This window comes from Rhea americana, unplaced genomic scaffold, assembly GCF_003343005.1.
Source record: "Rhea americana isolate MKP2758 unplaced genomic scaffold, rheAme1 scaffold_31, whole genome shotgun sequence".
Classification (NCBI taxonomy): domain Eukaryota; kingdom Metazoa; phylum Chordata; class Aves; order Rheiformes; family Rheidae; genus Rhea; species Rhea americana.
Window position 1 is genome coordinate 4,103,736 of NW_028186435.1, and position 27,916 is coordinate 4,131,651.

General features: G+C 36.4%; 1 protein-coding gene across 3 annotated transcripts in view; it reads right to left on the reverse strand.

Annotated features, from left to right (window-relative positions):
• The window catches only part of CDKAL1 (CDKAL1 threonylcarbamoyladenosine tRNA methylthiotransferase), a 414,554-nt gene that overhangs the window by 259,536 nt on the left and 127,102 nt on the right, over nucleotides 1-27,916 (reverse strand). For all 3 annotated transcript variants that reach the window (XM_085310031.1, XM_085310029.1, XM_085310030.1), the window contains 3 exons: nucleotides 24,436-24,532; nucleotides 13,484-13,532; nucleotides 351-471 (listed from right to left, as the gene is read on the reverse strand). In XM_085310031.1, coding sequence (XP_085166157.1) covers nucleotides 351-471; nucleotides 13,484-13,532; nucleotides 24,436-24,532 — 267 coding nt within the window. The remainder of the gene's footprint in view (nucleotides 1-350; nucleotides 472-13,483; nucleotides 13,533-24,435; nucleotides 24,533-27,916) is intronic.

The following is a 27,916-nucleotide window of genomic DNA, read 5'->3' on the forward strand; positions in this document are numbered from 1 at the left end:
GCCTTCCAAAAAAATCAAAATAACACAGGAAGCAAAACAAAACAGAATGAAACCCACATCCCTTCTCCTCCTCATTCCCCACCCCACCCCACCCCACCCCCCAAGGAGCAGTTAGATAAACTTACAAAGGGTGCTGCATGACTGTACACGGCCCAGGAGCAGCAGCAGTCTTGCACCCAAATAAGCAGGAATTTATTTTCCAGAAAGAACGCCAGAAAAACATTTATCATTTATAATGGTCATCCTTCCTCTTTCTGTGTAACTTAGGAGTTATAAACCAGGCCTATAGAAAGTGATAAATTGAATTCCTCTGCAGTAGTGAATATTTTATAAGTCTGGAAGTTTCTTACCCTGTATTGATGGAAATGATTTCTATCAGTGGATTCTTCCTAATTTTTGGCAAATCCAGTCGTGCTCCTCCCAAACGTTTCCCATTATCCTTTTTCTGACCCAGCAGTCTCACAGAATGACCTTCAAATGAAGCACAAAAACACAGTCAATACTACACCCAAGTCCCATCACATCTGCTTTGATTTGTTTTTCTTTACAAGTAGTATTTACACCTACAGATTAAAAATAAAAAGATGTAATACTTTATTCCTACCACTTGGAACAGTAAAAAAATAAAAGAAGGTAAAAGAACCCTGACAAGTAGGATAAGTCAYGTTGAAATAAACAAATTATTTCATCCAATTAGCTTTTCATACTTGCATTTTCTGGTCTGTTCAATTAAAATGATCTAAGCAGCTTCATTTTCAKATTCTCAAGTAAAGATCAAAATGGCAATATTCAAATGACCAATATGGCCGAATTAAAAGGGTTTTTTTTTTTCCAATTTGTACTCAATCCTAAATTAGTAGGTAATAAACTGCTCCTAAATATTTTTCAAAACTAATTACATGGAGAACTAACATACTTGAGTCAAGCTTATCTAACTACATTTAGTCTGAGAAAAAGTGCTCTAAGCACATCTCCCAACAACTTGCTCAGGACTAAGCAAATTTATGGTCAAGATTGGCTTCCACAGCCCAATCCGACTAAGTCTCCTGGGCAAGAACTATTAAGGTTTTCTGTTTGGGGATCAGAGGTTTGGGAGCAGAGGTGGTTTGTTCATTTGACCTCTATTCTATGATTACCTGGGATTTGAATTTGGAAGCTCCTTGCTGTCCACAAAGACATCTTTGCTGTCCTCCCATGGCACATTACACTGACAGCTCTGCTCTTTTCCCACCTAGCTTCTATTTCTGACAGATGTTGACAGGGCACTGTTGCCCGTTGAGTGTGCAGACCCACATGGAGCAGCTCCGTGAAGACCCTGCTAAATAACAAATCTATCTGCATTGGTGCCCCTAACTGAAGAGGGCTGAAATCAACGAGCAGGAACCAGGGGAAGAGAGACTGGAGCCACTCCTGTGCTCTCAGGCTGATCAAGGTGGTTACACTGACCAAGCCAGGCAGGCATTAGTGCACGCTTCTCCCACGCCGAGACCACTGCAGGTCAGAAATTAGCCTCACAACTGCTTTCCTGAAGCCAGTAATGTTCAGAGAGTAAAATACAAATACTATCACCAATTGCCTTCAACAGTAGACCAGTTACACCAATTCAAGTACTAGATTTAAAGAGCACAGACAGCAGAGTTCACTCATATTGAGAAGCAAAATGCAACAGTGAAGAATAAAATCAATTAAGCATGTATTATTGTAGGAGCTAAACGTTCCCAAATCATAAAAAATTAAAGCATTTATTTCATAAAGCAAAAATTAATGCTAGATTTATAATGGAGGTGGAAAGTCGCCACTACTTGCAGTTGAGGAAAGGGAGGAAAGTAATTATCCTCTGAAGTTAGAAATCTATTTGCTAACAACTGAAACTATAGCTGCGATCTGTCAAATATTTCCTRAAATATTTAAGACAAGAGAAAAATTGCCCTATCAAGGAAAGAGGGGGAGGAGGACCATGAAGCAGTGAAACTACGTGTAGCATAGCAAACTGAATTTCAAATTCGGAGCAACTAAAATCAATGGTCATCCAAATCTGCTAACCTAAACTACACCAGCAGCAATTTACAAACTAATTCATCCATCAAAGTCTTCCTGTTTTAATGAGACATTAATTTAAAAATAAATATATTAAAATATATTAAAATATTAAAAATAAATTTAATTCATATTCTGAATTCTTTCTGTTATATGGCAACATCAGCTACGCAACTACTTTTGGCATACCATATTTCTCAGGTTTTTTTTTTTTTTTAGGGTAAATAAAACTTCTCAATCAAAAATTTCATCACCTGAAGTAGTAAGCAAGACTGGGCTGATATCATAATGGTTAATACTTGAAAGATATGCAAGTTCAACAATAATTGAAAGACATTATTTTTGCATTTGCATTTGACAAAAGTTTCATTCCATCCTACTATAAATTTAGTAATATGCTGCTTGTGTTATTAACATCTGCTAAATTATTCATTTCTACCTTTTCAAGATGGTAACAGCAGTATCTTTGTCTCATGATAGAACCAGTTATTTTCCAATCTAATGGTTCATTGAAAAGTCAAGAGGCATGACACCATTTTATTTTATTTTTATTTTACTTCCTCATATAGTGGTTTATTTGGAAGAAAATAGTTTCTCTATTTTTTAAATCCTCAATTATCTTATTAAACTAAACCTGCATTTGGATTTATGGCTGAAAATATAGTGGAACAATTAACAGCATTCTTAAAATAAGAAGGATTAAAAATATAGCAACAAACTACCAACATTTAAAAATCATACACTTCAAATTAGGGTCAGATCATCATTCTGAAKTGTGAAAAAAAATACAACTGGTAGCATCTCACAGAACACAATCAGTGAAGCTTAACCTCCTTTGAATTTACATCCCGACAGTGAACAGCCACGTGAATTACTGTTGTCTAGTAGGAATCAAGCTCATACTTCTGCTTTTCTCATACTGGCAGCATTAACCGAAGAGGCAAACATCCTCATGGAGCTGCTGGAAAACGAGTATACTTTAGACTTCACTATTGTCTCAGTTCTGCTTGAAATTTGCCAAAGGACTAAAAACTAGTAAGGGCAGTGGGACATGGAGATCACAACAAATCAGTGAAGTAAGTACAACTTCATAATCTATGTTTCCTTAGGAAAACAGAGAGGAAAAAAATGAAAGCAAACAAGAAAACACTAAAGTAGTCTGGAAAATCTTGTTAACTGGGAGTATTTCTTCAAACCTCATAGAATTCTTYGCAACATCTTTCAGATGCTAGGCAGGTTACCACAAACRTTGGAAAAAATAACCCAMGTACACTTGCATTTAAATTATAACTCACTAGGGAGCCTAAAACCTAACCTCCTTTAACTCTAGAAGGTTTCATAATTCAGGAAAGAAACCCCATCTCTCTTGTTATCTCCCATATGCTCCGCTGTAAAGTTCCCAACTCCATCCTGCACATCACTATGTCAGCTCCCCTCGCTACCTTCAACCTGGCAGAGACTTTCCTCCTACCCCCGGGGCACAGATCCCCCCACTTGAGCTAGCACACACATCACTGCAAGGTCGAAGAATCAAATTTGGCAGCTTATTTTCGCATGAAATTTGACTAGATTTTTTCCACGTTGTTATTGATGACAAAGATGCCTGAAAAATCTGTGTAGTTCTCTAAAACTATATCCTTGTACTTTTGACTCCAAACACCGGAGGATAAAATAACAGTACTAGGAGATGAGTTTTCAAAGAAAATTTAGTGCTTCCAGAATGCAAACAACACTATATATTCAACTACAGTATTCTGTACTATAGGTGCAATAAATTAATTTTGTTTAAAAATTTAGTTACAGTACTCCTGAMCTTAAATACTTTTTCTCCTACTCAGGAGAGTCCTACAAGGACTATTTTGTTTCATTTTAAGTAATCCCTAAAGCATCTGTTTACAGTATTGTTGCTATTAATAAAACATAACTTGATAAACACTGAATCATACTTTTTCACATGCTGTAGATCTTTCCTTCCCCATACTTATTTCAAGAAAACTGAAAAATAAATATTTTGTCATCTTCAGTAGGGAAAAGGCTAACCAGCACTGATCTCACACTAACATGAAGTATAATAGATAAAGCAGTTATTTTAAATCTCATTTATGATCTCTCTTCAATGCTCAGAATTAGAAAGGGGTAGAACATTCTGATCAGCTTTCACTCTAAAGCATCGTATCTGAATAAATCTCAATCTCTCTGACCTTACTGCTTGGCTGATAACTGTAAATATACAAGTGAGGTGTTCTAAACCTAGAGGCAGTCCTTTTTAATGCTTGGTACAAAAACATTTTTGAAAACTGAGTTAACCAAAGTTCAGCTTCCATAACTAACAAGGGTTCCACTCTAGTTGGCAAATAAAAATCATTTGTTTTTGATGGCTTACGACCATGAATAAGATGACAAGATTCACCAAAGATGTGAACCCTGAAATGCAGCTTAGCGAAAAACAGGTAATGGGTTATATCTGAGAGTCTAAACACTTTCTAGTTCCTTAAGTTTCTTCTGCAATGAAGAACCTTCTTCTTCACTTGCATACAGCTTACCAGCAGATAAAATTCTATTCCAAAAATTTTTGAAAAGTTTAATTAAAGGTTTAGGTCATGCTTCAGAGCAGCTATTCACTAATTATTAGGTAATTAATGCAGATTACAATACAACAATAGTACTAACCAAGTGCAGTGAGGAAGCTCATAGAGCAGAACCACTCATAGCAAGTGTAAATGGAATCACGTTACAAATAACTCAAAATGTACTAGAGTTCTCTAATTTTCAGAGCTGACTGTTTAAGATGAACCCCACCTTAACATGCAAGTCAGCAGACGTATTAATACTACTTTGGCATTGTTAATACAGAGGGTGAGGCTGAAATGACCTTGTCAGGATATTAAATCCTACCGTTAACCTAGATAAGGGCTTTTAAATGTCAGTTTGATCAGTGTGCAAAATGAAAACATTTTAATGGCATTCATTTTCTTCCATTAAAAAGGATACAGAAAAAGTACTATAATATTAAATGGTAAGTATATATACATTTGTATTTTGTATGTATTTCAGCAGTCTGACAGAAAATATTTGAAATATAGTTATGTAAAGGAAACTGGTAACTATTTCTTTGCTTTAAGACTGAAGTAATATTAAATGTGCCGCAATCCTCAGATGCCCTAACACATAGGCCCACAGAAGTAACACATATTACAGTAAAGAGATTCAAACATTGATGGGCATTCTGCCAGTTTAATACAAGGATAAGCCAGGGAAAGCGGGTGAAGTTCACTTAGTGAACTTTAGTTATATTGAACAGCTATCTATCTGTTGCAAATAGGTATCAGACATTAATAGATCTAATATAGCTCTAAAATAGTTAGCTTCATTCAGTCCACAAGCTGGGACCCACTCAGTAGTTGCTGGGAAATGACATCTGCTTGAGAGATGGAACAGGGGATCCACTGACTGTGCATCCTCCGTCACGACAGATCCCACCAGAACAAGCCACCGAAACACATCCCCTAGTCTGGTCATGGCAATATCCTTACCTCGTAGCAGCTTTGAAGTACAGTGTAGACATCTGAAGCAGCTTAGAAACATTAGTTTAAAGAGAAATCCTCAGAGATGCAGGAAACTCCAGCCTTGGCAGCAATAACTTCTATTGTTTTCATCTTGTTCTATTATCCATTCTTTTCCTCCCCTGTTATATTACTTATAACCAGAAGTTATTCACCATTTCCTGAAAGACACTTTTTCTTCACAGCAATGCTGCCGATACACTATTCTGTACCTCCCAGCTGTCTCTCACCAACCTGCTTGATCTTTTCCTGTATCTTCAAGAAACAAGAATTAAGCACTACTTCATATACTCTCGCACACATTTCCTTCCGCCATAATTCCCTGTTAATAAATACAGAGCTTCCTTTCCTTTATGCTAACACTAGAAAAAAAGAAAAGGGCACATAGCAGCAGCGCAGCTAAGGAATGCAAAGTCATATGAACAGAAAGACAAAGGAATAAATTTTTCCAAAGAAATATTAAAGGAAGAAGCATAAGGAAGCAAACAAAAGCAGTAATAAAAGACTGAAAGATGGGAAGATCCAGTAAACTGATGAAAGGAATGAGAAGATCTATTGAAAGTAACAAAGATATTATAGAGAAGAATGCATAAGAACAACAGAGTTAAAATACAAGTGTAAAGGAAACCAGGAGGTATTACAGAACTGTAATTCTGGAATAAAGTAAGTTTTTATTTACAGAGTGGTGATGCTCTAGTTCAGCAACTACTGGCTATAAACAACCTTCTAAACAAATTACTTTGCATCTGCTCACAAAAAAAGTAGCATTGAGGATGTAGTAAGTTGCCTAACACATTGTACAGCTAACCAGGACTGTTACTCATTTTTAACCCAAACCTCTAAATGAGATTTGGAGGTGTTTTAAACCCAGGCTTGCAGGGCTAGCAGTGAATAGCTAGGCTTGGACTTCAACCCTTGGTTTACCTCCAGATGGAATCAGCCCACTTGTTGCAAGGACAGACCACAAGTTCCTCTCCCACCTCTTTGCTCTGCCTAAAGGACAAACAAGTTATCCCACAACAGACATGACTGATTACAAAGGAATCCTAGAGCTCCCCAAAACCATCACRTGCTGCCAGACACACACAAGTGCAGAAACAACAAGGATATTCATCAACTGAGGGCTTTGGTGTGTGAATGCTCCCACCCAGACCAATGCAAACCAGCCAACGACACGTTAGCTGTGTAGTGAAGACATCCCTGAGTGTCATCTGTGGGATTTGCTGTCTCTAGTAAATACAGGAAGCAGGCTCTTTAAGAAAATCAAGCCCAGATTGGATGACATATGCCCTGTTCTTGTTGAGAAACTAATTTAAGTATTTTCCTCTCCTAGATCAGCAAAGGTGGGAGTGTTGTGTAACAGTCCAACTCTTTCTTCAATCAGCACTAGTAGGAAATAGTTCAATTATAAGATAGGAAAAAAGCCAGCAATGCTGTCAGAATTGCCTCAYAAAGCTTCAGAGAAAGCCACAGATATTAATAAGCATCAGGACCATTTAATATTAGCCTGAAATAATGCACTTACTTAAGCTTTACACTTGGAACAGATCAGCATCCAACAATTCTTCTGTTTCAGAAGAATCCAGAATATGAGGACCACATGAGTGAAGACAGAGACTTGATAAAATTTGCTTTAAATAATTTCAAAATAGGATATTGAATATAGCAAGGCAGTTTGCAAACTAATAAAAAGCTTCGCAGGTAACCCAGATTGCTAAAATTCACACATCACTTTCTCTCCATCAAACATAAAATAAGTCTTTATTCTTAGTACTCCAGCAATGCGTCATTGAATAATCATAACTCCTGGGAGTACTAAAACAGGGGCATATAAGAACAAGAAAGACAGCAAAGGAACTACATATTAACAAGGAATTAACATTCATATAAAGATTCTATAGAATGAAATACAGAGAAATATTATTATTAAAGAAAAATATTTCTGATGTATCCATACTACTACTTTTCTCTCTCATAGCAAAAATGTTTGAAATGCACAGTTAAGACAGGGACCCTTTTCAGGATTCATTATCTTCATAGCTCTACTTTGAGGGAAAAAAAGTATTGTAATAATATCATGTGATGTTATTGTCTTTCTGAAAGTGACTAGAAGTTAAATCTGCCACAAGCTCAAAATGCTGGCTACAGAAACCACCAGCTCAAATGGACAATATTAAGAATCAGCTCCAGGAAGACGTCCTCTGACCCTCCTCCCCGGTTTTCCGTAAAGAAATGTATTTGATTAGGATCAAGGGCACTGCTCAAAACTTCAGGAGATTCTGAAGTGAAAAATTCCAAAGAAACAATATTTTGAGTCCTCAGGAAGGAAAATCTTAAAGGCCGAATGTCAAAGTTAGTTCCAGCAGCGCATGTAATTTGCCCAATGTTTCTGGGGTGTGTAGCTTGACTAGAATAGATTTAGCCTTACAGTGTAAAGCTGAACTGAACCTACCGCAGCACACAAAAGCAAGCTTTCACTTTAATCTTTGCTCCTTTGCTGTCTATTTGTGCTCTTTGTACAGAGAAATAAATTGCATTGATTTGAACAAGCTGCTCCACGCCGAGAGGATTTCCATAACAGGATGAAACTCAGCTGAAAGTAGCCAAATGTAACCTGGTGAGAAAAAAAGGGGATGCTGCAAGATGGTGATCCATTCCACGTGTGGAGAAGAGGACACACAGGTCTGAAAGACAAGACATCCTTTCCATGCACATTACAGGTTCACTTAGCAATGAGCAATTCTACTAAGCAATGAGTTCTGCTACTAAGGTTTTCAGTTTGTACTCTGCCCCCTACCATTGCTTGTTTCCTTCTTCTGCACTAGTTTATCCCCCATTCAGTTCTTGTAAACTATTTACAAAATAGAGTGAGCATTGAAACAGCGAGTGTTGTAACAGTTTTGTAAACAAAATCAATGCAATAACTACATCAAGAAAAATAATTAAAAAAATCCACACATAAAACTGATTGATTGGATACCAAGAACAAAACAAACAAACAAAAAATCTATAATTATTTAATCCAGGGCCAACAAGAAGGGGTAAGGGGGTGAGACTTACAGCATTACGCGCTTAACCTCAGTTATTAATACATACAAATTGGTGATTCTGGATCTTTTAAACATTCATTTGTAATTTCAATAACTCACCTTCAAGATATAATTCTATTATATGGCCTACTGAAAAAMCTGGCTTTGATTGCCCCATCTTTTTTCATCTATCAAATACAGATAACACATTACACAAATTCTGCAGATATTTCCATTACTTTTTAATAAGTTTAAAATATAGATAACGCATTACACAAATTCTGTAGGTAGTTCCACTACTTTCTAGTAATGTCAGTTTAAAAGGGCTAGTACTARCTAGAAATACAGATGTAATAGTAAAATATATAAACTCAACCATTCAGAAATGCCTCAGCTCTCCTCCCCCTCAATTTTCAGAGGATAAAGGAACAGAAACAYGGACGCAACGAGGCCGTGATCCTCCCTCTGACCCTACTCAAGCTGCATGTCAGGTACAAATAGTTTCCCAACCGTGAGCCAAATAAATACTTTTCCTTAAGCTTGACTCCTACAATTTTTCTTTTTCCTTTTGCTTCTCAMCAACTTAAGTCAAAGCTACTCTTCTCACAATCACGGAAACAGAAAAAGAGTATTTTATCCTGTAATCAGCAGACTGTAATGAAATCAAAGAACACATACAAATTCTGTTTATTATGCTGGTGCTACCACACACACACACACACACACCAACATAGTCAATCAGGTCTGAATTCTACACTTTAGCCTATATAATATAGGTACCAGTTATCTGCTCACTTTCATAAGAACTACTACTGGTATCAATGATCCATAATTAGTACCCACACGAGAACAATTTTAATAGTTGTTAAAGTTTAAACTGGGAATGGATGGGCAACTTCGGCAGACAGGTCAATGTGACTGGAAGCTAGAAAGGTTACGTGAAGTATGAAGGCTGAACCCTGAAGTAATTTCCTTTGCTTGTTTTTTTATAATCAAGTCTAATGACCCATTGTAAAACTATGTTTTGTGAAAAAGTTGGACAAAACAGACTAACTGTGGTTCCCATCAAAGAGAAACCTTCATCTTATTGGCAAATCAGACCAAAGAGCTTTCAAATTGTCTACAGGCAGTTTGCTTAATAATAGAGCATTCGTTAACTATAACCATAYTCTCTCCTAGCTTATAGATACTGCAGCTCCTCAGCAATATCTTCCTATCACACTGTGTCATCATTAGGAGTTACCAGGAGATTAAACATACAAGTGGAAATGGGGCACCCCAAGGACTTAAGACGATTTGTTCTCTCATCAACAGCACACTTCCAGTTTTATAAATCTGGGCTGGGTGCAGATGAAGCACRTATTGCCACATTGTTAAGTTAGAGCCTTCTGTGTTGAAACTATTCCATCTCAGGAAGACTTGCAGACTCTGGCTACATCCTTCTAGTTGTGACTGAGAAACCTAATTTTGGGGCTGAGAGCAAATTTACATGTCTAGCTCCYTGAAATTTAGGGCTTTCCTCATGAGGCAGTATACAGGTTTCAGATTTTGTCAATAAAAGTTATAGCACCATAACCAAAGTGCCTGAAGATACCTCTAAGTTAACATAAATCTTGGGACACAGTTATCTGCAAATATTAACCACATGACCTGCATGCACTTATGCGCACTGTTATTAAAGATCACTTTTGGAATTGATACAGTTTCAGAATTTACCCAATAATTAAGAAATTTCAAAGTTTTTAGACTCATAATACAAGTCATGGCAATTTAAAAATAATGCATCAYAGAGTCTCTTAAATACTCTAAATCTCTTTAGATTGTAGTGTGAGAAACATTTTCCATTTTTGACAGTAGATGAAAAGGTAAAGCCACATAAAAAAAGGGTTCACTGTAAAACTGAGAAAATTGAAGTGGAGAGTTGGAACAGGCAGTTAGGCTGTTTCAAACTCACAGAAATCAYTGGAAAGATCTGCTGCTTGAATCAGCAGGATAACACTGCTCTGAGGAGGGATTTCCTGCCAATGACTTGAAAACTGAAAAATAAAGCTGAAAAATAACTCTCATATTTTTGTAGAAAGAGATTTAAATAATTCCAATAGACTAATTTTCTTTGAGAGTAAATAAAGTTTCAACCAAATCCAATACAGGTAACCTGTTTCTTGAAAAATCAGCAGAACGATTAGGAAAACAAATGGGGAAGGTAGCTTAATTCTTCCAGGTTAATCTTTTCTTAAGTTGTGCACTACAAAATTCAACTGTCCAAGAAAAATCTAAGATATTTCTTAAGAAAGAAGAACATGAGGAAAGCTAGACTTAGTGTTCAGGAAACTCTGACCTGAACACTGGCAACCAGGACAATAGCGCTGAAATTTGGACAGAAAATCTAGACAACTCTKTTAGGTAGCAATCCACAGAGACAGCTGTCCTGCAGAGTACATACGCTACGCAGTTTAAATTTACTCAATTTAAACACCCAGTCTATTTTTTTTCAGCTTACAGACACACGAGTACCCCACCCKTACAATCTTTTAATTTTTAAAAAGATAAATGAAAAGTGTATCATAAAACTATGACAAAAAACAACTGAAAATTTACTAATATAAGCTGGCACTCAATTCAAAATTCTGATTTAATCCCCTGCCAGCTCTGTCCTCTAATCCATTCTAGGCTCCAAAAGCTGTAACAAATGACAGACTTAAGATGACAGAAGACTTGCTTTTCATTTAGTTTCACACACAAGACTTCAAGCTTCTACCATATATTTATTTTATGGTATAAATTATTTTTAACCAACAGTGCTGTTATTTATTAGTGTTTCACTTATGTTTGAAAGGAAGTTCCCTGTTTTCACTATGCTTCATGAAAGATTCTAAAAAACATCATATTTTTCTTTCTGCATTAGTGAAAGGTGATTCCCAAATATCTAAATTAATTCATTAACCTTTTTAAAAAATACATAATTAAAAACCATTTTGTCATTAAAATAAAAGCAAGCTTTTATCGTTGTCTGACATCTGACACCTATCAATTTGTTGATTTTATCTTGATTTAAAATTTTATTTTTATTCATTTTCTCCAATAAAACTTCAGAAATCCTAYGTTCTATTACCTTTTGAAGAAATCCTGAAGAAACTGGCAATATGTATGGAATTCAGCAGCCCACTTACTCCTTTTTATTCAAATCACTTACAGTCACTAGAAAGGAACTAAAATCTCTCCCAAAATTCATGCTTTTTAAAAAGTTTGAATAAACATTTAAAAATACGTTATTTTCCAGCATTGCATCGGAATGTAAAATACAACCTTAAAAATCAATTAAATGAAAAACATTGCTTCTACAATTAGTACTAAATTGTTTGCCTTCTTTCCAGTCACACAATATTCAATAGCAATACCCAGAATAACTGTCTAACCAAAAAACAGTAATGCTCTGAGTCAGTGTAACAACTACAAAGCCCATTTCTATAAAGGGAGGGCATGCTGACCCAGGTTACCATCTTACTCTCTTAAAAATAACTAAAATGCATAAAAATGAGATAATGATTTGAAATAYTGTCCTGTTGTAAAAATCTTTATGCACCCCATCTCCAGCACATTGCTGCAAACACTGTGACGTTTCTGGGGTGATAGTTTGGCTCATTCAATAACAAAGATGAATGTTTCTTCCTTATTCATATAGTTCAGTAGGTTGTAGGCAGAAAAAACCCACAAGAATGAAGTTGCCATTAAAATTTTCATCTCTTCAGACTCAATTCCACCTTACTGATTCCCATTAGACAGTAGTCTCCTTCATGGGATTGTTCTAATAATCTTAGAAACACTCTAGTGGTCARATAAGGCTCAAATAAGTATGTCAACATCAGTGGAATTAAATCACAAATGAAGATGTGAATCAGAATAAATAATGGCAGMAAGTTCTGCTTTTTTTTTTCTTTTTTTCTTTTCTTTTTTTTTTTTTAAGAAATCAGCAGTCTCTTTTTCTAAACATCACTTTCTTGTACYAAGAAAATCACAGCACTCAGAGTAATACAAAGTCTCATAAAAGCAGTCAAACTGCAATCTGTAGAAGCCTTACACTGTACTACACAGTTTGATAGCAGCTTTTTTCCACCTAGTACCGTTCCTACATTTTCATGCTGTACTTCAAAGACATCATAMTCTAACATTAAAGTTAGAGGCAGGATCTCGTGGACCAGGCACTTCTTTATATTGAAAGTGYAGCCTATTAAACTAAACCTTGTAATCTGAGGCTTCACGGAACAGTAATTTTTATGGCCTGATAAGTAATGGAGACAAACTTAGGTAACCCAGAAAGAACCAGACAAATATATTTATTTAACAGTAAATGTTTACTAGTCACACTGAAGAAACAATCCTGCCTTTGCCCCACTGCATTGGAAAGTACTGTGCACATACGCACACACGAACACAGCAAGAGAGAACAAGGAACATAGTCACAAGAGAGCATTAAGCCAGTGGATAATTTATTTGTCATGTTGAGGAAAGCTTAGGAAAGTGAGCCAAAACATCTGGAAACAAGAAAACAGGAGGGCTAAACATAAGAAAATGGAGCTAGAGCACTGAGTCAATATAGAGCAGAATTTTAACCAATACATCTAACACTGATGCAGCTGATCTTTTCCCTATGAAGCCAACAGTTCCCAGAGCTCCTGCTAGAGAAGAGCTTGGGAATCATTCCTTATACCAAGCACACCTGGCAAATTATGGCATTGCTTAAACATATAGCTATAGGAGTAAACACAGATTAACTGATTAAAAATATAACTACTTCTGCTAGAAAATGCTAACAACTTTCAAGCTAGCTGCAATTATTTCCAGTGTAATGCTTACCTTTAATAGTTTCCTCCACAACTTCTACTACACGATCTATTTGCTGAACCTAAAAAAAGTCAGAAGGTCAATAACTAAGCAGTCAATAACTGGACATATTTTATACAGCTCTTCCTTCAAAAGCATGTCTTTCAGGATTAAAGGGAAGTGAGGGGGTTGGGGCTCTATTTTCAGCCTGTTTTCTGTGCATCTTGGTAGATGTGCATCTGGCAGATGCATCTTGGCATCTGTCAGAGGCCCTGTAGTAACTTTAAAACTCACAATCTAACTTCACAATCAAATTTTGTCCTCAAAAATAGTAAGTTCTCGTAAGTTTGGTAAAAATCATCAACTACAAAGCCCTATTAGGGTTGTCAGTGAGCGAAAGGCAGAGAGAGCGGAGGCCTCCGCTGCTGCAAGCCGAGTGCTTTGTGGCTGTGGGGCAGCGGTCACCCGGGCAGGCCACACGTGTGGCTCAAAGGCCACAGCATGAGCCGCCTCCTCCTCCTYCTCTTCCTCCCCGCAGCYGCCAGGCCCCAGCAGCCGAGCGTGCAAGGAGCTGAAGGTGCAGYAAGGGCTGATACCAGATGAGCAGGGTACGGAGAGGAAGCGAGAAATATTGCAGTCAAGATCAAGTTTAGGGGGATAAGACACTGCCCTGAAGTTACAGCAGGCAGTTTTTTCAAATGGAAGGAAGATCYCTGACATTCTTCCACAAAAGCCAGAATAATATTTGATGATCATTGCATAGCATCTCTAAGGATGAAGAGAAATTTCTGTTTTGGTGTCTTATTTGCCTATATTTACTCATAACATGATGAATAGTTCAATTATTTCTTATTAGATATTTATTCATTTTAAAATGATGAATAATATACTATACAGTGTTTAACATTACATTAAATAGAAAGAATCCACATTCAGACTGTRAAATTCAACAACAAATTCTTAAAGTTGATGTTCTTCCTACAACACTCATTCAAATAGCATATTCTATGTGCTGTTTGCTATATACGCACATATATGTCTTCATATAATGCAGGAAAACAAAATACAGAAAACATACATTGCATATTTAACAATTAATAATTAACAAGTTAACAATTACTCCACAATTTGCCTTTCAGACACCGACTGTCTAAGATGCATATTCTCTTGGCAGCCAATTCCTTGGCAGTTTTTTCTTTGTTCTGTTTCAGAAACAAACACAAAAGCACAAGTTGTACAGGCTGCAAGAGCAGAACCTGGTCTGCAACTAAGTAGCTTGTAACTTGAATCACTTGCATCAGAGCTATTAAGCCTCTGTGCCCTTAAACCACTGTGTTTGTCATTTCCTGTAAACAAATGTCTGCGCAGTCATCTGTACTTCACGTTCATTTTCCAATCAATCTAATAGCAATTAAAAAAAATTCATCTGTAGTTGGTGTCTAATCTAGAGCTCCTCATTAAAGTCTGTTACTGTCTGTTYATCTTGTCTAGGTGGTTAGATCGAGTCCATGTAACCTCTGCATTGAAAAAAAAATTTTTTTTTGAACACAATCATTTCCAAACACAAATCTCTGCTACTTCATATCTCTGCATATAGAATATTATAACTATGAACTCTAGAAATTCAGTTATTCAAAGTATCACTAAGGTTGACATTTTARTAATTTTATAAAAGAAGAGATAAATATTTAAATTCTTTTCTGGGATAAAAGCAAGTGCATATATGTYTGTATAGCAAGCTATTCATGTAAATAAAGCATACATTCATAGGAACACATGCAAATTACCCAGGAGACTTATAGATGGCCCTCCTATTTAATTAAAAATTTTCTAATTTAAAAAAAAAACGTAACTTGAATGCAGAAATATAGGCATTTATAACTGCAAACAGACATGGAACACAGTCTGTGCCAAATAYATTGCCTAAAATACTGGTGCAACTTATCTCAGTATTAAACTTAAGTTCATAATAATTTAAAAACAAAAGAAACCTGTTTGCTTTTAACTTGAACGAACTATGATTATTTCCTGCATTTCAAATCTATGGATTTTTTGCATAGCTCTGAATCTCCTATTAAATAAAGAAACAGGAAAAACAAACAAACAACAGTATATATTTTCGTCTTACTGGATAAATATTTCTGAATCTGTCTGTCAAGATGATGCTTGRTGTAAGTAATTAAAATTGAACTGCCCAGAGAGGATAAGAACTGTAACTACGACAGAGGCTAAGAATGGATATTTATTCTATTTTATATGTTATTAACCATAATTAAGTATTTTTGATTTGAAATTAATGGAAATTGTTTGGCTAAAGTCCCAACTGTTGAAGAAGAAAATACTGAATGCTTCCAATTTTCAATTATGAAAGTAATAACATATAAGCAAATCTGAGCTGACTCTGAAATAAGAGAAGGGAAGGGTTATTGGGATTCTTATTCGTGAGAAAAGGAAAACAGTAAAGAAAAAAAATAARAAGGAAAAATCAAAGTCCTGGTATTTAAATTTTCTTGGCTATACTGAGCCCTGCAGGACTCCTTTCATCTCTGGTTACAAATTATTCTGCCTAGAAGTGGTGTTAAAGACAGTCATAAACCTTTTTGAGCAAAGACTCAATATCATCAACAAATACTCAGAAGCCCACGAAGCATGGAGATTTGAAGTTCTTACTGGTGTACAAAGAGAAAAGATACCACTCCTCATCATTTTTTTGCAGTCATTCTGAAATAAGCTGAATCTTCAGGACTGACAGCAAGTGTATTTACTACTAGATGTACTTGACGCACTATACTTCGCTTTATTGGTTTTATGTGATCTTGTTTGCTAGTATAAACATGCACATGGTAGACTTGCTGCCCACTACAAATGGTTCTCCATTAGGTCTTGGWTAGAGCAAAAGCTAAGGGCAGACTGAAGCAGGAAGCTTAGCACGAAAGTGACAGGAGAAGCAAGGGATGAGGACAGAATTACAGCACAGCACTAAGCCTGAGTTGAAACAAAGACCAGGAAAAACCTTTACAAATGTTCTTGCTGTGATCACAGCTGGGCCTAAGTACTACTCAGAGGTCCTTCTCTTATAAGCAAAAGGGAGGCATGAGGTGATCTGTGCTGGGGCTGAAGCCATTGGTCACCCCTGCACGTACAAGTCACTCACATTTTGCCCCACTGGACCCCCAGTGCACCTCAGCATCCCCTAGGGGACACGAGGGCTGAGGTCGCTGCCTGAGCCCAGTTACAAAAGCCACAGGAGCAGGAAGAGTATACAGATGGATGCGTTGTCATTCATCATCAACACAGAAAGACTCCCAGTTCCCTTTACAGTGTTATCATCACATTCAGCAAATGACTTCTAGATGTAAACAGCCCACAGACATGCCCGTAATGTGGTATGTCTGCAGTCTCACACTAGGTGGCTTGCGAATGGAGACAGACATGCATGTGAAGGTGGTCACACCAAGTTCTTCCCAGTGCTCAGACATGACCCGAGTTATCTCAGAAGCAGAGCCAGCGTCCTGAAACCCTTCTGCACAAGCAAAACCCTGGATGGAAGAAAAAAAACCTTTAACATTCAGAGTTTATAGGGACTCTCTTATGTGAGAGGTTGCAAATTTACTCCGAGATTTTTGCACCCCATGGGACTCAGTAAGCCTCAAAACACTTCAGAAACTATCCAGAAAAAATATTTAGGAACTTATACGAGTAAGTTCTTTCTAAGTGTCTCCCTGGGGAAGTGCCAAGGCCTCTGGAAATTCTGTCTACATCTGGGAAGACAAAATGGTAGAAACTTGTAGTAGAGTTATTGCTGATCCAAAGTGAAATATGGTATTTTATAGTAGTTTTGTGTGTCCGTTGAAGTATGGACAGAAGTGTTTTGCAGGTCAAGAGATTTCAGCCAATCTCTTCCTGAAGCAATAGGTGTAGATGTCCCATGGAATCAAAGATAGATAATGAGAAGTGTTAAACTTCAGAAAAAGTTAATTATTAATTCTTTTTAATGAAGATATACAATGACCTAATGGTMTTTTCTAAAGAAGCCTATGCTTCTCTCTGTGGCTGCAACCATGATAAGAAAATAGAGGGTGGCTGTGAAACAAGCAGTTCATCAGCATCCAGTACTTCTGAAGAAACACGCTATCTTTTAATGGAGCTTGCTAATGGGCCATCTAAAGCATCACAGAAAGGCTGTTTGGCTCAAGCGGAACCACTAAATGCTTTGAAGGGCTGGCTTAACTATGCAAGAGGCGGGAATGCATAAGGCTTCCTGGCAGCCTACATGATGAAAAAAAAAGGTATGAGTTTTCTCTCCTCTTAACACAATTTAGAGATAATATTAGATGGAGTCAGCTGCAGAAAGCATATTTACACCAGAGGCACCTTGTCCTTTACCAGCTGTTGAGGTGCTCACGCTTTTTGGAATTATGCCACTGCATGTTACACAATGACTCTATTCTCGTCCCATTTGGAGAGGATTAAGTCCTACAAAGTGAGCAATTCAATTCCTTCAGAAAAATATCTGCTTGTGTTGTAACTTGAAGTTTCTCTGTTTGAGAAGAGAATGCCTATCAGGTGAAAAAGAAGTAACTACTGTAGAAGTTCGAAAGCATCTTGACATTCAAGTAAGTAGTTCGTCTCAAATTAGCTTTATATTCTCATTATAGCTATACATCAGCCTGTGAATATAGAACGTACATTTACGTTACACTATCTGATGCCTCCAAATCACAAGGTTAAAGAACAATTACTGAATCTGATGTGTCATTTCTTGAAAATGGTTGCAAAGGTTGCAGATCACTAGGCTGAAAAAYCTTGTTTCTACCACAGACACTGGGATTAACCCAGTAAAATCTGCAACCAGAGAAAAATCATGAGCTCTCTGACACTTGCCATCAGTGACTGTCTTTTKGTTGACAAATTTGTGGTTTCATGCTCTGAGGAGTCTCAGCTTTCACAAGTATTGACAAAGTTACCACAGCTAGTTAGAAATGGCAGCTATAACTCTTTACAAACGATCTTCTTGGGGTCTTCCCCCTGAAGTGAATGCAGTTTCTCAGAGCCTGCTTCCCTTCTGCATGAAAAGAAAAAGTCTTTCTACCATGGAAGATRTGAAGACAGAATTCATTAAAGCTTTTTTGATTTTGATAGGACAGCTTACAACTCTCTCTAGAAAATAGACCTGGAGTTTGCACCAATGGCCCTTCTTCCTGGCACCGCTACTGAATGTCTTAGAGATACAAATTTCTCCGGAATAACATAAGCAATGAGAAAGCTTAAACGTTGCAAAGCGACTATCAGCAAAAGTTCTTGAAGCCAGCGACGGACTCAGTGGCATTAGAAGACAGAAAAGACTAGAAATATTGAAGATGTAAAAGTTTAAGAATGAAGAAACTGAAAAACCGAATATACAAGCCAGAGAAAGACCTAACTGAGGGCAGGGCATACAGGATACAGCAAAGGTACAATAACCTGCACAACTGGAGGCTGCTACCAAAGCAAAAGCAGTGTGGACTTAGCTGCTTGTGAATACTCAGACYGTGAAGGTACATATACATATTTAACTACTTGAAGCACACAAAAAACACACAACCCTATCTTTAATTTCCATTCATAGACATAAGAAATAAATCAGTTGCCTCATACTCAAAATAAGTTTAGGTAAAACATTTCAAATCCTGTTCACCAATTCTGTTTCAATCCGTCTCTTTTAGAGATCTCAGTTGGATGCCAGATATTAAAAGTCTGTTCAGCATCTCCTCCCTCTAAAGTCAGTAAAAGGGAGATACACAACTTCAAAACCCAGATCAAACCTTCTAAAATCTAAATGATCTTTGAGATAACTATCTTCATTGACCATAAAGAGAGCTGAGCAACACAGGCTCTTAAATTACAACACCTTAGTTAGGCAGCATAAATCCAGACCTTTATACAACTTTTCAAAGGCATGTGACCAGATGCTTTTATTTCAGTGGRATGACATCTATGTTTAAAATCTTTGCTGAATTAGAATAATAGTGACATGGTAATGGACAAAATCCTGACTGAAGAAGGTACCCTGACAGCAGACTGTGCARAGACATTAAACGGAAGAAAACTACCCCAGAAAACATGTGAAAAGTTGGCTATTACTGCTACTCTGACATAGTGTAAATACAACATTAATCCAAGGTAATTTTTAAACCTTTTGATTCATAGGACAACATGCATCTGCTGTAGAAAGGAACAGCTTCTATTTACACACCAAACTTCCATTTGAAAGCTGGTACTTAACTGCAATCTCTTCCTGAATTCCCAGGCTCAGGAATCACATCTGAATAAATAGTAACAGTAAGGTAAAAGCCAAAGCCAATCAGTTGTGTAGTACTGATTGAACTAGAACTGAGCTAGAACTTTGACCAATTTCTTGGCCATAAATTACAGAAGAACTGTCTGCATCTGCTCCCTAGGCTTTCAGCAAATCTTCTGAGAAGTCCTGTCATTTCAAATTATTCAATATAAAATTCTATCAACTTTCTTTTTCATGAAATATACATTGGACATTAGTATTTATACAAGACTTAATTTTTAAGGGCAACAGAGGTTTGCAATCATTAATGCAGTTTAGCCTTACAAACACCTCAAGGTAGGTAGGTATTATTCCTGTTTTGCAAATGTCATTGAAATTGTATGACTTGAACAGTTTTAAAAGACATCAAAAACATAACATAAYGCATTATCTTGATTTAGAACACTTACAGTAGGAATGTACATGCATTTAGCATTTTGATTTTAATTGACAATACCTCTATTGAAACAATTCACTGAGTACAGCTTTACAAATAGAGAACTAAGGCACATTAAAACACTAGTCTATACTAGTTTTTGTACAACTGGAAAAGCCAAGTGCCTTGTTTTTTTTTTCCTCAATGTACTTAGTATTTTATACCAAGCTACCCATCTTATAGCAGTGCTGGCAGTGAAGTGCATTGCTAGTGGGAGTGTTCAACACTTCCGCAAATCACATTCCAGAAGTTCAAAGTAGATATTTAAACACAAAAAGTATCTAAAACCTTGTCTTAGAGTAGACCAGGTATAGAAAAGGATTATTAGGAGTTATAGGGAATACAAGGAGCCCCTGCACAGACATTTACGTGATTGTAGTATGTTTCTGCAGGAAGCAAGAGCCTGCAGTAGATCAGAGCTGCACATTCCAACTGTGTGTGGCAGTAAAGGTGGGATTAAGGGGCTGGTAAACCAGATACACTTTGTGTAGACAAGAGAATGGGGTGCAACTCTTGCGTTTGGAAATGGGTTTATGGTAGACAACTGTCAAAGAAACAAAATAGCTCATCCCACTGCAACCACTCAACATATCACTGGACCAGGTCTAATTGCCCTCTGTATGCAATTTTGAATTAGAAAACACTACAGCTACCTACACCCATTGAGGAATCCCTGAATTTAATCTAATTATTAAACCTTTCACTCCCTTCTCTCCTTCTCTTCCTTTCTCCTGCCTCTCCATCCCCTGGTCTCCCAAAATAATTAGCCTAGACAAAGATTTATGGTCTTCTTTTGAGCAACTTCAAATGAAAAGCGAGGAGCAACTCTTAACTGTGGACATTGATATTTCTCTTTGCAATACCACATGTGCTCAAGTTTGAAATGGGTGCTCTGCACAAAAATGAAAAAGAGTAATTTATGGAAACCACCTGTGTATAAATGGCTGTGAATCTATATTATGCACTACAACATATTTTGGGTACGCTTCATATTCTATCAAAACTGTGTTTGACTGACACATGCAGAAAAATTCTGACTACTGCTCCTATATTTGCATTGTWTAACATGGCCTTGTTTACCACAAATAAAACTGACTCCCATAAAAAGAAAATATGTAACTTTACAATACACTTGAAATATTTCTGAAACTATACAGATCTTCAAAGTATTCTGTTTCAAACCCTGCAAGGACAGGCTCCCACTCCATTTATTTTAGCTTCTGTTCATTACCCTGGAGAACTGCTAGCAGATGCTCTAGTGTGATGAAGGTTTGCTGGGTTTGTTATGTAGAAAAAGGGAAAGAAGGATGARAACAGCAGCAGCAGAATCTGGATTTCACCATCAGGTATGCCCCTTGGCCCTCCTTGGTTAGCTGCCCCTTCCAGAGCTARCAGCTCTAACCTGCCAGCTAAGTATCTAAACTCCACATGCTCTAAGTTTATTCCTGCCAAAAGCTTTCCCATTCCCTGGAAACAGTTCCTTTATCTATGCTGTGTTATGTTATGGCTTGCTTTATAAACAGCCTATGTCAACAATGTTGACAAACAAACCAACATTGTTTTAAAAAAGGTGATAATAGCTTTAAAGAAACAGAAAAGCACAGTGGAATCACAAATGACAAATCTCTACTTGAGAGAGATGAAGTTGCCCTTTCCTTCTTTTTCCCCAAATACAACAATGCAAGTTCAGTACTGCCCTTTCAAATACAGAGCAAAACACAAAATTCAGAGCAAAACAAGCCCTCCGCTTCTAAAGCTTCACTGGTGGTTCCATTGCAACTTCCTCCTCCGTCACATCCAGATGAGCAGGAGCACTCTGACACAGTCTGGCATTATAAAGCCATCACAAATGGTTATAACTGTTAGCAATAGTAAATAACTACATTCTCAAGCAACACTGTTTTTGGGGGGGGGGGGGGGGGAAAAAAAAAAAAAAAAAATTAAAAAAAAAAAAAAAAAAAAAAAAATTAATTAATAAGGAAAAAAAAAAAAAAAAAAAAAAAAAAAGAAAAGAAAAAAAAAGACCAACCTGGTGGTAAAGCAAGATTTCCACAACTGTTGTCTTTAATGTTTACAATTTTACAGCTTAATCAGTATCCAGCTGCCAAGAGAACATTTCCTCTTTCCCAGTTCCGTCAAAATTGCCTTTCAAAAATATTTTAAGATATTAACTCTTCTTTAAAAAATAATCAACCCTCTCACACACACTCGTTGTAAAATGAGAATAAAATCTTACATATACAAACTGGAAATGCAGGCAATATCTGCTCCCAGCTTTCCCTTTGTTAACAGTTGTGCCTAAAGATCAAGACCTTTTTGAGCCTAAACATCCTTTCCCTAAAGCATAGTACGTTTTATAACCATAAAAATGGCAGTTAGCAGACAGTATGTTTATCAGGAAGATAAATGTTTCAATGTTTTCAAGTCCAAATCACAGTACTTGCATTAGTGGTCTTACTAAATGCCAAACAGAAATCTGTCAGTTACAAATTCAAAATTGCAATATTTTCATTAGTCACTGATTTCAAAAATCAAAATTAGGATGGAGAGGTTAATTTGGAGGATGGAGAGGTTAATTGTTCCCCTACCCTCCATGTTTTCCTTTTAGGTAACATAAAGGAAACCTAAAAGGAAAACATGGAGGGTAGGGGAACAAACAAACTTTGGGTTCCCCAAGTTTCTGAAGTTGGATTCTCCAAAAATGAAACATYTAATCACGGTCACAGTCAAAGGATAACCACGTAATATACTTTCTACCTCTGTCTTCACATATATAAGATAACTTTATAGTCACTATATTGAACAATTACAGCTTATATACCTGTGCTGCTTCTCAGCCAATTCACCATTTATTTCTTGTTTTTCCTATCCTGCCATGTCAATTAAGTTGCATTTAGTTAGTTGGAGTCTTAGAGATTACAGAGTAGTAAAATTCCCTCTCACATGTTTGTATAAAATAAGACTATGTAATGGAATGGAAAATTTGTTTCTTCCACCAAACTGCAGCTTACAAGACCTTGTTGTCTACACAGAGTAATGTCACATTTTACAGACCCTGAATATCATTTATGAGCACTGAGTTCATTTATAAGCATTAACATGTAGCTGAGAATCACAGTTGAGGAGAAAAAGATTTTGGAAGACAAAACACTGTCAGCACTAATCAGACAGACTACTAAACATTACAGAACCTATCTTTACAAAGAACTCCCATAAATCTTCTACGTAATTCCAAACAAAGTATGGCTTTGCTTTAACTGCATCATATATGCAATTCTTCTAAACACGATAAAAGCTTCAGGTGTTTTTTGTTGTTCCTTTCAAATCTTAGTTTTGATCCTAATTCAGAGTGCAGCGAAGACATGTTGACTTCTCTATGTTTTTAATGTCACAAAGATGCTGGACAATCACCTGCTCCGACTTGCACAATACAAGACAACTTCACCCTGTGATTCACACACATTGAATCCAACAATAGTGTTTCAACTAAAACGTGCCTTTTACAAATTCATCCAGTTTCAACCTAAAGGCTTAAACGATGAAGAATCTTTGTTAGCTTATGCTGGGACACTGTGTCCCAGATTTTCATTACAACTTTACAAAGCTGATTCAATTTTTACTGTGTTRCTTCATCCCAAAGGATCCTGAAAGCACTTTATTTGCTGAATTATGCCAAAAGCTCTCTGGCTACACTCAAGGTGAAGCTTGGTAACTGCTTAACAGTTCATTYTCAGACAAATTAACTCTTAGGCTGCCTCAAATTTCAACAAAATAATCACCCCCATTTGCCATTCTGCTTAATAGCATGAGCTAAAAAATAAGCTCTCAGTTGTACTTGTGTAATTTATATGCTCCAATCTTACGTTTCTTTCACCAAATTTAACGAAGCATTTATTCCTTTGTTTTAATGCAATTAACGGTGATATAGTGTGCAGTAATGGATATCTTCACCCTCCTGGCTACACAGAGCACTGAAGCTCACATCTGCCCATAGTATCCCATTCCTTCCCACCTCAACCCACAACTAAGAAGGCTTTAAGTGCAGTGTAACACAAGACTAACAGAAGTATCAAACTATCCACTCCTCCTTGCAAGAGAAAGGCAGCAAAGTCTACCTATCAACATTGAAAACTCTATGAAAATTTTGATTTCTGAGCACGATATTTTTTCCTGAACTCAAGATCCTCTTTTCAAACATTATACAGCTTTCTAATTGATCAAGATACATACCCCTATTATACTAAGGCCTTTCAGATAGTCCTGACGAGGTTGGGCTTGTGGAACACAGCCTGCTACAACCACCTTCTTGTTACCTTCTTGGGCTTTCCTAAAAATAAAAATTAAAAAAAAGGATCATTTTCTATTTCAGGGTAGCCATATTACACATGTTACATTCCAAAATCAAAATCAATTTGTACATGTTTGAACTTCAGAAACAAAGTAATCCAATACAAAAAAAAACTACACAACTATCAGAACATGGCAYACACGGCACAGTTTCTAGAATACCTAAAGTGAGCATTACCATTGTGCATCTTGGACAAAAGCACAACCTTGAAAGCCTGATCAAATTCAGTCAATCTTTGTCACAGTGACGGCAGAGAAACTGGGTATTCAGATTCTGAGAGAATCAGAGGACACAGATTTTAAGACTCCAGAGAAGTCATACAGAATATAAGGCATGTCCTATGCAAATAGGAACCACTAGCTCCAAACATAAGCATTTATTTAATATCAGTCAGAAATAATCAATTATATCCGTTGCTCAAATTTTTATTAATAAAAATGGATTGAACCTTTTCAAGCTTGAACTGTTTGCCTTTGGTAGATAAATATTTATGCAAGTATTAACTTACCTAAGTCCTTAGCTTTGATACTAAAACTCTAACATTACCAAAACATTAAGATTAAATAGTTAATACCACTCATTTTCTTAGCAATACTTTGACTCACTTTAAATTTAATACTGAATATAAAGCCATCTCTTAACTACAGAAAGCACTGAAGAAAAGTTATCAGCTGCATATAAAACAGTATTAAAAAAATAAACAAAAATGGGATGCAAAGCCCGTTTATGTTCATTTAATTCTGAAGATCAACAATTAACATATTAAACCAATGAATTACTACATGATAACATGCAGAACAATAAAAAAAGGACTGAACAATTTTAGCAGATTTGATAGGTCTCTCACGGTAGGTGTTGCTCTAAGAGATGCCTTGCACTTTTGCAGGCTAAATCACAACCTCCTTGTAGACTTCTGTCAAACTGGAATCCTGTAAATCTTTTCTTTCCCCCCACAACACATAGCTTCCTGAAGTGTCTGTTATGTTAGCATAGGATAGTCACAAGGTATCTTCAGAAAGGTTCTCTTATCCAAAATACATAATTGCTTATACAGTTGTTCACTCTTTGGTTTGCTTGAGCTGCCTCCAAGCTGAATGCATCAGAGAAAGTGATGTTCAACATGCACCACAAGGATGCTGCACCAAATAATATAGTAATCTCCAGGTGATACAAATTTATTGAAGGAAAATCTTGTAAAGTCTGTCAGGTACTACAAGCAGTTCCCCTGTTCACTCAAAATTTTCACTTTGTAATGATGAAAGAGAAATTTGTTTAAAAATTACACTGGAAATTAAAGGACAATTTGATTTATCTTTCAAATAACACAGGAATTATAGCAGTAAAGGAGATCACAGGCCATTTTCCCAAATTTCTTGTGCTGGTTACTGCATGAGGTATTTTGAAGGAACAGATTAAATATCCTATACACAGGCATGTGTGAAGTAACAGGAAAATGCATTATGTTCCTTACATCATAATCTAAATGCACTAAGTATCTCCATAAAGTTTTTAATTTTCTTTTGGTGGGAATTTCAGGAAGTCTTCAGGCTTTCATCCTACAGAGCCTCACTGGCCCTCTACTTGCAGGCTAAGGTACAGAATATACACACAAATTCTTTCATCTTTTCCTTAATAAAATTGCTATGAACAAAGAACTATGATGAAACAATTTAATATATTTCTTCAGCATGGCATGAAGTCTGSAACACATTTGTAGAATCAGCAATCCTTCTTTTCTTTCAGTGGTAAATACTTCAGGTTTTTGCAAAATTACAGTAGAGGTCACCTATTTCTCCATACCCAAGTTAGAAAATCTATCTATTTTATACTTTTCCTAACAGTATCACACACTGCCGCATGACACTCCACTAACTCAAAGCATAAAAAGCGCTACCTACATTGTTTAACAGACTCAAACTAATGCCTCAAGGCAAGACAGAAAGACCTGTCTCCAGCAAGCAAAGCACACGTCCCTAGGCAACTGCGCATCTGGTATAATCTGCTGTGAGCAGCAGCCTTCTCCATCTACTTGAAAACCTGCAAGAACTGCAGAGGAAAAAGCTTTAATAAAAGTCTTCTTAACTGAGGAAAAAAAAATAAACAAAGTTTCCCTTGACACATTAAATGGCATTTTAATGTTATTTCATAGCTTTAACATTTTGCCAGATCTTCTGGGACTATAACTGGAGCTACTGGAAAAAAAGTTAAACTGAATATTCTTCCTAATAAGCATTGACTTCATTTAACTTTTTAATGTTGTACAGGTCTCTACAGAATAAAGAATTTTGTACACTGAGTTTCTTTGCTTTACAGACTAATTAAGGAGAAATGTTCAATCATGGTTGATTTTTATTAGCATCCATAATATAGTGTACAGTCCATGAAACCTACCATAAATGAAAAATCATTGCAAGGAAATTATATTTTTTTGCCTCATTTTTTTTCCAAGAAACTGATTCTGAAAATATGCACTACAGTATTATATTGTTACCTCCTTTTAGTATTGTTTAACGAGCCTTGCTCAGATTAACAAAAGCCTATAAAAATTATTCTTCAGAAACCTAGTTAGCACAGCAACTGTATTAGAAAAGCTTTTATCCTTCAAAACCATGAATAGTTATGAGAATAATACCTCATGGAAACTAACAGTGCCATGAATAAATACATCCTCCTTTATATTTTTCAAAKGCATGAAGTTGCATTACCTTGAACTTTCATTTTAACTGCATCATGACACTTTTTCTCAAAATACACTCCTTTCTAAAAATGACTTGCAAGATATATATCTGAACAGCAATTTAATTAGAGCAATTCTCTTTTAAAGAAAAGAAATCGTCAAGCTACTTCCAAAGTAATGGAAAGTAACAATAATAAGAGGTACTTTACACAGAAGGACTTTGTACAGACATCAGAAGCAAGACCATATACGCTGCATATATTGCACTTAATATTTTCAACATATTCTGCTTTTTACAATTCAAACTCAAYGATACAACTAGGATGGGAACAAACTTTTGCCTTGCTTACCATGGCTTCTATTTGTGTTATTAACAACCTGCCCATATTGGAATATTCTCATAATTTTATTTATTTATTTTTATTCTCATTATTCTATGCAACTATTTTTGTATAATTCCTTTAAAAAAATTAAGCTCCAAGAAGATCTGTTCAATAAAGATGACAAGGATAAAGTGTTCCCCATGCCCCTCAAAAGCCTCCCACAACTGGCTGTTACATCACTACTGTAGATACAACAGCCCTGCTGGATACGATATATGGTAGCTGCTGCAGGGAGCTGTTGTATGACTTTTTCAAGATKCATTCTGCTACTCAGGTAGAATCACCACAAAAAAGAATTGGGGA